At 35.0% G+C, this 12,795-nt stretch overlaps 1 protein-coding gene across 2 annotated transcripts in view; it reads left to right on the top strand.

Moving 5' to 3' along the window:
• Nucleotides 1-12,795, top strand: part of LOC129266570 (tyrosine kinase receptor Cad96Ca-like) — a 29,056-nt gene that overhangs the window by 4,607 nt on the left and 11,654 nt on the right. For both annotated transcript variants that reach the window (XM_064103893.1, XM_064103894.1), the window contains 7 exons: nt 496-576; nt 2,627-2,993; nt 5,934-6,080; nt 6,520-6,544; nt 7,334-7,389; nt 8,993-9,181; nt 10,774-10,878. In XM_064103893.1, the coding sequence (XP_063959963.1) occupies nt 496-576; nt 2,627-2,993; nt 5,934-6,080; nt 6,520-6,544; nt 7,334-7,389; nt 8,993-9,181; nt 10,774-10,878 (970 nt within the window). The remainder of the gene's footprint in view (nt 1-495; nt 577-2,626; nt 2,994-5,933; nt 6,081-6,519; nt 6,545-7,333; nt 7,390-8,992; nt 9,182-10,773; nt 10,879-12,795) is intronic.

Here is a 12,795-nt window from a genome sequence, read left to right as displayed (position 1 = left end):
CTTTCCAAAGTCCGTTTATTGCTCTTTGTAAAATATGACATGTATTGATAATGTCCTACAAATTCAATAAAATCAATCATTCACGTCAGATAACGAGTTTACCAACGAACTCGGGGTCGGGGGTCGAATAAATAACATCGCATTGGTGTCATTTTTATCGCCCCCTTGATCATCAATTTGTAGTTGTTGATTTCCTGATTGCGCTGTACACTCTAAAAACACTGAGTAAAATTCTACCAAATATTTGGTAAAAAGGGAACATGCATGTTTGCTGGGAATTTTTTTTTTACCTCATATTGGGCAAAATACATGTTTAAAGGGTAATTTCAACGCAACATTGTTTAAAATTTACAAAATATTTGGTACCTTTTTACCCAACTAACATGCATTTTCCCATTTTACCCAATATTGAGTAATTTTTTTGTTGTATAGTGTACATGTTGAGATCTTTTTTTGAGCTTCTAATCTATTTCTTTTCACTATCTTCGGAAACAGGATTTAGGTGGAATCAAAATGCAGAGTGCAGTGACCTCTCTTTCATTCTGTCTCGGATGGATACTTTTGAAGTTTACATTGGTAAGGATATATGAGACTCTTCTATATACTACACTCTAAACATATTGGTTAAAAATGCTCCATGGGGGTAATCACGTGTCCAACCAACATTGGGCATTTCTTTTGGGCATTTTTATTTATCCATTGGGATAAAAATTCTGCCCGTTCTAAAGTAATTGCTGCTTATTTTTTAACCTTACTGGACAATATGCTTCCCGCATTTGGTAAAATGCTGCCCCAAATTGGTTGGACACAGTAACTACCATCGTGCTGGTTAAAATTTTACCCAAGTATTTCCAAGTGATGAATTACTTCGAAATCATATTGGGAGAAAGACCCGGAGAAAGAGTAATGAATATCCTATATTATGTATACATTTTAGATCAAATAGGCCTACTGCTAGCCATGCTTGATAATTATGCAATGTCGATAGGGGTATGGTATGAAAGCTATACCTTGTAGGCCTATATATTGATACACGTGAAAACGTGGCTTCAAGATATAATCACGTTTTAGAAAGTGTGTATTCATATGGCACCCGATTAGAGTAAAGTGAGCCAGAGAGGGATCAGATATTTTGAATGTTTTAAAATCAAATATCAGCATTTAAGAAAATTGTTTTTACTACCGAAGATAGAATATTGGTGGGCGTTATTATTTCTTCGTATAGGGGAGAGTGGGGTAATCCCGAACGCGGGGTAATCCCGAACACCTTAATATCTATAGGAGAGGTGAGGTTCTGCTGTCACGGCATAATAATAGCCGTAACACAGAATGTTGTCTGACTTCCTATGCACGGATCTGTTGACTGGTCTCTTCCGATTAAAGAATAATCGGGAAAATGCATATGACAGATTTTCGCTTTTTTACGTTTCCCTCATTGAAGAATGAAGAGTGGGGTAATCCCGAACGCGGGGTAATCCCGAACACCTTAATATATATAGGAGAGGTGAGGTTCTGCTGTCACGGCATAATAGCCGTAACACAGAATGTTGTCTGACTTCCTATGCACGGATCTGTTGACTGGTCTCTTCTGATTAAAGAATAATCGGGAAAATGCATATGACAGATTTTCGCTTTTTTACGTTTCCTTCATTGAAGAATGAAGAGTGGGGTAATCCTGAACGCGGGGTAATCTCGAACATCTCAATATCTCCTAGGAGAGGTGAGGTTCTGCTGTCACGACATAATAGCCGAAACACAGAATGTTGTCTGACTTCCCATGCAGGGATCTGTTGACTTGTCTTCTCCGATTAAAGAATAATCGAAAAGAATCCAAATTACATATCTTTACTTGTTTATGTTTCCACGAATGGCGTTCGCGATTACCCTGTGGCCCGGAAGTGCGGGGTAATCCCGAAAATCTGGGTTTTGTACTATAAATTATAAAGGAATGCTTGATGTTGAATAAAGACGTTGTTACAGTCAATATATGGTGTGTTTTTATCAAATTATGTACTAGTTTTGGAGTAAGGCTCACTTTGATTCTTGCTATCGCTCTGATCAGAAAGGTGTTCGTCATTACCCCACTTCCCCCTACGTGATCTTGATAAAGTGATCCTAATTGCTGCAACGGGGAACCAGTTAAGAATAATCATTTTAATAATTTTAAAATTCTTTTGAAAAATAATATTAGACTCACCTTTTTAATTCGTATTAATACTCATCTTTACCCCTCATGTTTGTATATTATTTTGTGTCTATTTTTTGTCATTGTTATTCAATGTCAATGTCAATATTATTGCTAGTTGTTTTTCAATTCTTATTCATCTCCTTGGTGTATTTTATACAAGCCATACCTTGGTTTTCTCCTACACCATTTTCCAATCGAATACGCTGCATTGTCTTATGTTAAATTGTACTTTTGATATGTTTTCTACTGTCTTTTTTTTAACCTGTCATTGTACATTTCTTCTGATTTGTGGTTACATTTTTTTTTATCGAATACTTTGAATTGATTTTGAAATAAAGTTTACCTTTTCCTAAAATTGTATTATTTATTTCCTTTTTTTTAAGAAATCAAAATGATTTATCCTATATCTTTTTAATCATTTTATGTGATTTTGGCCAGATTTTAACGGTGTCAGGACAGGAATGGTTAGACCCGCTAACGACTTACGTCTCTTCGGGCCGGAACATTTCTCTGAGATGCGCGTTCATCGTTATGCCAGCCTCTAGCAATGCCTCTCAGCCAATGAACGCGTCCAACGGGATCACGTGGTCAGATTCAGGAACGCCAATATTTTCGGAGACAATCCGGTTGACGCAAAAAGCAAAGTACGACAATTTTCACACCAGTGTTCGGGCCAATGAAGAATTCGTCGAATCTATTTTACATATCACCCTGGCTGGCCAAGAAGATGAAGGAATGTTTACGTGTATCCATGGAGATGATTCGGGAAATGTGACGTCACAAATGGCCAATCTGTATGTAGAAGGTTTGTACCGAAAAAAAGCGAAGTGCCAACTGCAACGTTTGGCGGGGGGGGGGGGGGGTGGCACACTCCAAGAGAATATAAACATCTTCTACCTCCCTCAATGGCTAGCATGTTGTTAATCATAGTTTAGGTTTTGAACTGCTAGATTTTTATGCTGAGTTTTTCCATGGGAAGCGGGAATGCTGAAGCACCCCAAGATTTTCCGGGGGGGGGGGCTGCGTGTATTATTTCCATATGCAGCACCCCCTGGAATTGTGGTAGATATGACAAAATGGAGAATTGTAATTCCTTTTTTGCTTGTCAAAATTCTCTCCCAAAATGACCTTCCTTTTTTTTTTTTTTAGCGACCCCCTTTTTTTGCTTGTCAAATTTACATCAGCACCCCCCTTTAAATATCGTTCCCAGAGCCCTGCCATCGAAAGATCAAAATATTCCCTCTCCGGAGCTTTCCTCCTTTGAAAACAAACAAGCAAGCAATTGTAATTAATATTCCTATTGGTCGGACTGTCACATAGAGTATTGTAGTCTTATGGTTAGAGCAGTTTCTACCTCCATGGTTAGAGCATTGGACTCATAATCGCAAGGTTGTGAGTTCGAATCCCCATTCTGCCATTGTCTCCACTCTAATAAAAACGCCCGAGAGTAAGATCTGTCGTCTATAAGGTCAGCTACTGATTAACCTAGACGTAAAATGCTTTCTAGGTAATTGGTTGTATACCAGCTTGGCGTTTACCAGCAAAACGCTGTCCTGCCGATTTCCTACGGGGTGACCATAAACAGAAACAGAAACAGTTTTCTAATGTCTAATGATATGATTTTATACGCCGTTTCATTTCCTATTAAAATAGCAAATTTTCCCTTTAAGCACGCTCGCAAAGAATAATTAAAATTTATTTTATCAGGGGTGAGCCGAAAGACCTCAATCATTTCTTGTCCCCCATTATGGAAATCATAACGCCTTTTATAAACATAATGGCCTTATTCTGAACTAAGGTTTAAATTAAACCCTGGTTCAAAGTTGTAGTTTAACCATGGAGAGCCACCGCCATCCAATACAATATCAAAATAATTTTTGGCCCCATAATTTTAGCACAGGGTTAGACCGGGGTCTGAGTAAACCTGACTTCAGAATACGGGCCACTGCGAATGACTGTACGCAAACTTATTTGGTTCTGAAATTCTGTAATATCCAAAATTTCTGAGCAAGATTTGTTGTAATGGTCGTGCCGATAAAGCAATCAAATTTGGTATCTTTTCATTCAAATCATGTAAAATGTTAAGAAAAGCTGTAGATAAGTTCCGGATCCAATCATTGACATATTGATGTCACGAGTGGATCCTGTTGGGGGCAAAGCCGGGCCGTGTCCCCCTTTTTAAAGGCACAATTAACTTTTTTAATGTAAAAATGCCGTTAAAACAGAAGTGTCCCCCCCCCCTTTGAAAGTGAAAGTGAAGACCTTTTTTTTGCTTGCCAAATTTTTTCGTGGACGAAATATCCTCAGTTTTTTCTTGAATATCCTTAGTTTTTTCTTAAAAACTTATTTTTTCCTCGGTAAAATTTGCCCCCCCCTTGGAAAATGCTGGATCCGCCCCTGATTGATGTGATATTATAAATTTAGCCATTTCACTCCACAATTTTACATTTTATATCATTGATATGGTCTGTCAACAAGGAAACCTTTGCACACTTACTAGTCACTGCGTACTCAATGGAGACTACCACTTTCATGACCAATATGATCTCATTGATGTCCAAATTACATTAAATCTTTATGCTCTTTATGAGACATACTCAACGTTTGTGTAGAAGTTAAGTATACACGATACAAAACTATTGTTAGTCTTGACAATTATCATGATTAATTGATTTCACTTTCGATTAATTTGAGATTTATTATTCTGATGTCACAAAATCATAACGGCTACATCCTCATTGAACCTCATAGCCAATACATTATGTTGGTAATTAGTTATAGATATTATTATATGGTACCGGTGATAAAAAGGCGAAAATGGCTAATTTCGACGACTGTAAGTAAACATGACATTTGATACTCGAAATATTCTGATGTATGTGTTTGTGTGGGTGAGTTTTGGGGTGTGGGAGAACAAACACACGAATGTAAATATGATTCTTTTCTTCTGGAGACAAACATGATGTGGTGTCAGTTTATTCATTGGCATTCGGTGTATAGCAAGGAATGTTGCACATTAGTTAGTTATCTTCGGTATGCTTTGTAGTTAAAACCACTAAGTTAGAATAATGCTTGTTTTTATTTGTATTATGTTTTTAACATTATGTTTTGGGTTAATCCCCCAATTTCATTTCACTATTTCAATAAATCAATTATTCCATGAATGTGCATGTCCTATATTAGTTATGCGAAAGACAAAAAAAAATCAAGTAGAAATAACGGAAACTCTGTTTTATTAGCTATATCTAGCGATTTTACACCAGATTACTCATCTGGTGCCCGACAAAAATAAAACATCTTGTGATTTTTTGTCATATAAAACGGTTTACAATTTCCCAAGCATTTTATGTACTAAAATAACAGGATACAGTCTTTGTATGCACCTTTCTAACATTAAATGAAGAAAGTAAGTGATCATTAAGCTATTTTTGTAAAAATAAAAAAAGAATAAAGAGGGGGTGCAATATATATATTTCATATATATAAATAAAAAATCCAAATTTGAATTTTGACGATTGAAAAAAACAAATGGCCATTGCATTTTTGTAAAGATTGGAACGTGAAGAAACATTCGATTTAGAACACTACACAGTAATATATTCCTTGTCCCAATACTGAGATGAAATTCTATTTTGTTTTATTCCAAAATCGGGTCGCAGAAAAATCGCAAGGTGTACGGTGGCCTTAACACATTTTATGTAAAAAAAGTAAATAGTGATTTATCCCAATTTTTTTTTTCTTCTAGACCTTGTTTCATCTACGGGGCGATGTAATGAAGATCTCTACCGGAACCTCTCCATAGCATTTGGGGTCATCATCTGTCTTCTTGTCGTTCTTTTGGCAATCTTCATTTTTATCTTTCAGCGAAGGAGGGAGAGAAAACCAGACTCAGGTTAGAAAATGTCGACTTTTGGATTGTTAACACAAGACCTAGCGTAAACAACGAAAAATAAGGTTGCCATGAAACAGTCTTGATGAACACCATCTTGCGCCATATATTCTTTCTTATGCATAGATTGGGTTAGTTCATGCTAAATGTTGCATTGCCTTAATGATGTAATCGATGGATATTGGTAAACACAAGATAAATATTGCATTTTCAATTTTGAGCACCGTAATTTGGTTCTCTAATTTTTACCTTTCGATGAAGAAACATTTTCTTTCTTCATATAACACAGGACTAATTAAAAAAGACATTACATTTCTCTCAGTGATATCATCTCTTGCTGATGCAATTATTATATCTCTATCATTTTGTATGAGAAAAATAATATACTTAGTCAAATTAGATAATTCAGAGATGTATTTTCTTCTTCCTTTCTCTTTCTCAGGGCGTAATCAAACGAATCACATCAGGTAATCCAAATCACCACTACTTCTCTTACTACTACTACTACTACTACTACTACTACTACTACTACTACTACTACTACTACTACTACTCCTACTCCTACTACTACTACTCCTCCTCCTCCTACTACTACTCCTCCTCCTCCTCCTCCTCCTACTACTACTACTACACCTACTCCTACGACGACGACGACGACTACTATTACTACTTCTACTACTACTACTACTACTACTACTACTACTACTACTACTACTACTACTACTTCTACTACTTCTACTCCTCCTCCTCCTCCTACTACTACTCCTACGACTTCTACTACTACTACAACTACTACTACTACTACTACTACTACTACTACCACTACTACTACTACTTCTACTGCTACTACTACTACTACTACTACTACTACTTCTACTACTACTACTTCTACTGCTACTACTACTACTACTACTTCTACTGCTACTTCTACTACAATTACTACTGCTACTACTACTACTAGTACTACCACCACTGTTACCACCACTACTACTACTATTCTTACTACGTTTATTATAAATAAAACGATACATTGTTATTGATATTTTGAAAATATAATTTATAAAAAAAATGAAGAAAAAAACATAAATTTTGAGAATCACAAGAAAAACACTATAATTGTCTTCATTATGTTGTTAAAGTGTATAATTATTTTTAGATAAATGGATCTTTTTAATGTCCTCTTTTTTATATTACTCTGCAAACACACTATGATATATCAAATGCTGTGTATGCGCTGTCATTTCTTTTACGTACAGTGGAACCGAAAACTTTACAAACGAGGCTTCATCCGAGATGAGGATGTATGGAAATGGTAAGTCATGATGATGATGGTGATGATGGTGGTAATGATGATAGTGTTGGTATTGATGTTAGTCATGATAATGACGAAGGTTCACTTCAGTTGAAGCGTTTTTATTTTCCATGTATCAAATGCACAATTAAAGAAAACAATATAAAAACATAATGAAAATAATACTAACAATTTTGTTTGAAGTAAATTGGCAACAAATCTTGATACATAAACAAAATCAATAGCATGATTGCACATGATGTAGAAAACATAAGGAATGAGACACTAAAAAAGAAGCAGAACTTGTAAAAAATTACTGCCTCTGAGATGAAATATAATTTCTAAGTTATATAGTCAAAATACAAGTGTATATGTAAAAATTATTGACCATTTTACATTGCCATAAATAAAAGAAAGTAAAAACATTAATAAGAAAAGGAGGGATATGAAAATAAGTTATAAAAATCGACGAGAGAAAAAGCATGAAAGAAAAAAAAAAGAAGACAAAGAAATGGAATATCAAAATGGTGATGGTGATGATGATGATCATGGCAACGATGATTATAGTAGTGAAAACGGTGATGATGATGGGGATGGTGTTGACGACGATGGTCACATGGTGATAATAAATACGATGATTTTGATACTGGAAAAGTACACAGTGTCACACGATGTGTCCACAGTGTGTGTGCACTATGTAAAAACATTATTCACACTGTTAAAATGTTCACTTTCAACAATGTGAAGACATTTGTACACTGTGGACAGCTTCGACAGTGTGACTGTTCACAGCGTGTTCATGTTGTTCACTATGTGAATATGAGATTCACACTGTTGAAATGCTCAGATTCAACTACAGTGGGAATGTGATTCCACATTGTATTCCACACTGTGAACACACTGTGAGGCACGGTGTACTTTCCAGTTGGGTAGTGATGATGATGATGATGATGATAATGATGGTGGTGGTGGTGGTGATGATGATAATGATGATGGTGGTGATGATGATGATAATGATGATGATGGTGGTGACAATGATATTGATGGTGGTGGTGATGATGATGATAATGATGGTGATAATAATAATGAAAATGATGATGATGGTGGTGGTGATGATGATTATGGTGGTGGTGATGATGATGATAATGATGATGATGGTGGTGACGATGATATTGATGGTGATGGTGATGATGATGATGATACTGATGGTGATGATAGCGATTGGTAGTGATGATGATGATGATGATGGTGGTGGTGTTGATGATAATGATGGTGATGGTGAAAATGATGATGATGGTGATGATGATGATAATGATGATGGCGATGGTAGTGATGATGATGATAATGATGATGATGGTGGTGGTGTTGATGATAATGATGGTGATGGTGATGATGATGATAATTATAGTGATGATGATGATGGTGATTATGATAATGATGTTGGCGATGGTAGTGATGATGATCATAATAATGATGGTGATGATGATGATAATGATGTTTGTGGTGGTGGTGATGATGATGATTACGATGATAATGATGGTGATGGCGATGATGATGAAGGCAATTATGATGATTATATCGATTTCATTGATACCAAATACCAATCACCTCCAATCCATTACAGTTGCTACGACTGAACGAGAGCTGACTGGCAAACAAGTTGGGGCCAAGGTACCGTCGAGAAACATTCGATTTTACTCCCAGATTGGATCCATTGGCGTCACCCCGTTCGGTCAGGTTTGGAAAGGAGAGATTCGAGGTGTACCAGGGAAAGAGAAAAAGAAGATCGAAGCAGCAATAAGAGATTTATCAGGTGCATTTTCATTTTCCTAGCATCAATTTTAAAGTAATAATAGGAACAGAGCAACAAAAAGAGGGCACCATGTGAATTTGTAGATGTTTGTTGCAGGGCTAGCGTCGTGGGCGTCGTTAAACGGTGTGTGCGCTCAAAAATTATAATTATCAATAAATATTATCATCGTTATTATTGTTATCATTTGTTATTGTTATTAACATTATATCATAATTTTCATTATTATTGTAATTGCTATCATCATCATTATGATGATTGTTATTGTTTTTATATTGTATTGTAGTAGTATATAGTAGTTGTAGAATAACTTCAAATAATACTGTGTCTCGATTTCAGCTTCTTATTTAAATTATTTAACTCGTAATTTTGTGTATTGGCAATCCAATATTTCAAATGGGAAAGCAATTTTTTAAAAGTTTTTATATCGAAAGATAAAAAAAAATCCCCAAACGTTATTCTGAATATTACTGTCCAAGCTCCCTTTCGTTAGACAAATGATCTATAACTTTTTTTATCAGGAAGTGGGAGTTGGTGTATTTGTAATTATGTAGTTGAACCAAAAAAAGTTATTCGTATTATCCATTTTATCATTTTCTCCTTTTTTGTGTTCTATCTGTGCTTCACTGGATCCAGGTGTAACCCCCAACTTTCCTGTTTTTTTTAGCAGATCGGTGTATTTGTAATTATGTTCTTAAACCAAAAAGTTTATACGGCTATCCATCGTTACTGGAAAATAAATATTCCGAAATTCATGTCAGAAGTAATTATTACGTCTCAAGAGACTATGATTAAAAACAAAATGAAAGTGTTGAGGGTTTGTCAGTATATTCATAGTTTGAGTGTTCATCAAACGTTTAACCCCCTAAAGCATTTGATAAATGGAATACTCTTTAAAATGCTCCAAATTTATATTGGGCCATGATATGTTTAGTGCTTATTAAATCCTGTTTCGTTATTCCAATTTAAATTGATCCACGTTATATTTGAGGTCAGTAAATATATCAAAATACTGAATATTTCGAAGTCTGATTGATGTTCATTCTGTAATAACTCTGCTGAAATCATATAATTTTTTGGGGGGGATTGTCCAATTACAAGAGGTTTTATTATGGATGTACAACGTTTCATTTTAGAAGATAAAGTTCCTTTAATTAAAAATGATTTTTTGGGGGATTTTATGGAAATATAGGAGTTTAATTTAATTCCATTATTTTGTACGCCAAATATTATCTTTTAAAACAAATTTAGAAAAACACCATTATTAAGTGTTTTTTAATTCTATGCTTTATTACTTCCGTGTTGGTGGACATTATATTTATGTGAAAAATAATAAAATTTGTATTATTTAATTGATGATAGAGAAATATAATTTTGCTGTAGATCTATTATTTTGATTATGATGTATATTCAAATCATACATTCTTGTATATTTATGTTATGTATATATCTATAGTATTCTATGTTAGGTTCTGCTTTATATGGTCGAAGGATATTTTGAGATAGATATGATTGATAAAAAAAAGAAAAGCTATTTTTATTACCCTTTTAAAATTTTCACCTGTTTGTTTTTCTTCCGTACTTCCCTGATCCAGGTGTTAGCGGTATAAAGAATAATCTTCTAGACATCGTGAATACCTTATGGGCTCTCCCTCAACACATCAATGTGGTCAAGTGTCTCGGATGCTGCTTAGAACAGTGTATGTAGTATTATAATGCAATAGTATATACACTCTAATCAAGAAATAGCTAATCTGAGGAGTGTTTCATTAACATTTTCGTCCGACAAGTTGTCAGATCAGACAACTTTCCCTTATTTTTATTGGCTGAGAACCACTGTTGCCAAGTCCTTTCATGAAACGCTGGCCTGATCCCGAATCACGCTGCTCTCAGAGTGAGACGAGGGACCAGTCGTTTTCGATTGGGATTTACATCTTTTGAGAGTGCGTTATAGCTCTTTCTGGAGTGGACAGTGTATCTATTTTTTTAAATATATATTTACTCCAGAAGGAGCTATTAATCACTCGCAAAAGATGTTGACGAGGGACCAGTCGTTTTTCGAGTGGGATTTACATCTTTTGAGAGTGCGTTATAGCTCCTGGAGCAAAAAGTTATATCATTTTTAGATATTTTTTTACTCCAGAAGATCTATAAATTACTCTCAAAAGATTTAGACGAGGGACCAGTCGTTTTCGAGTGGGATTTACATCTTTTTAGAGTGTGTTATAGTTCCTTCCAGAGCGAAAAGTGTATATTATTTTTTTAAATAATTTTTTACTCCAGAAGGAACTATAAATCACCCTCAAAAGATGTAGACCAGGGACCAGTTTCTTTCGAGTGGGATTTACATCTTTTGAGAGTGCGTTATAGCTCCTTCTGGAGCGATCAGTGATTATCATGTATTTTTAGAAATTTTTACTCCAGAAGGAGCTATAAATCACTCTCAAAAGATGTAGACGAGGGACCAGTCGTTTTTTAGTGGGATATTATCTTTTGAGAGTGCGTCATAGCTCCTACTGGGGCGAACATTATATTTTTTGACATTTTCACTCCAGAATAAGCTATATTGCACTCTTAAAAGATGTAAATCCCACTCCAAAATGATTGATCCCTCGTCTCACTCTAAGAGGAGTGTTATAAGGGACCAGATTAGCTCTTTTTCATTTAAAGTGTAGGTACCGCAGAGGGGCAGTGCTCCATTGGGAGGGGGTGCCGCCTTATGATTTTTTAAAGTAGTGAGAAAAATATCTATTCTAGAAATTGGGAATAGAAGGAGGCTGAAAAGAAGAATATAGGACAGTCATCTAGATTTGGGTCGTTTAAATTTAATTTCCTATTCAATTGAGAACAATTGACGTTATAGGGATGGTCCGGGCTGATAATATTGATATCTTAATACATATAGTGGAATTCACTGAGCAAAATGCCTTAAAATTTCATCAAAATCGGATAACAAATAATAAAGGTATTGAAGTTTAGTTTAGCAATATTTTGTGAAAACAGTCGTCATGAATATTCATTAGGTGGGCTGATGATGTCACATCTCCACTTTACGTTTTCTTAAGTTATTACATAAAATCAAATTTGTGTGAATAATATGTCTCCCCTATAATGAAATAAGTTGCAGCAATAAATATCTAATGCACTAAATCAGTTGTCAATCCAATTTATCTCGTTCTTCAAGGAAAAGAATTGAATAAACCCAATTTTATGTAATAAAACACAAAAAAAACAGCCCACCTAATGAATATTCATGTCGACTGTTTTCACAAAATATTTATAGCTTAATAAATAGAGTAGAATTCACTGAGCAAAAATAACTTTGTTATTTGTTATCCGATTTTGATGAAATTTTCGGCATTTTGCTCAGTGAATTCTACTCTATTTATTAAGCTATAAATATATTTTCAGCCCGGACCATTCTTTTAAATTGAAGTCTTCGTGCCCATTTTTTTTTACTTACACTGGCACCAACCCGAATAGAGGTTGAGAAGAGATTTCAGGAAAAAACTGACATTCAAATTAAACTATAACTCTAATGCTTAGAATAAAAATACTTGAAAGAAGTGCAGGAAGGCTTTTTTGGTTCTTTTACATGCTTACTTACACACATACAC

Source organism: Lytechinus pictus, chromosome 8 (genome assembly GCF_037042905.1).
Source record: "Lytechinus pictus isolate F3 Inbred chromosome 8, Lp3.0, whole genome shotgun sequence".
Lineage (NCBI taxonomy): Eukaryota > Metazoa > Echinodermata > Echinoidea > Temnopleuroida > Toxopneustidae > Lytechinus > Lytechinus pictus.
The sequence above is the reverse complement of the archived record's forward strand: the minus strand, read 5'-3'. Positions and strand labels throughout refer to the sequence as shown.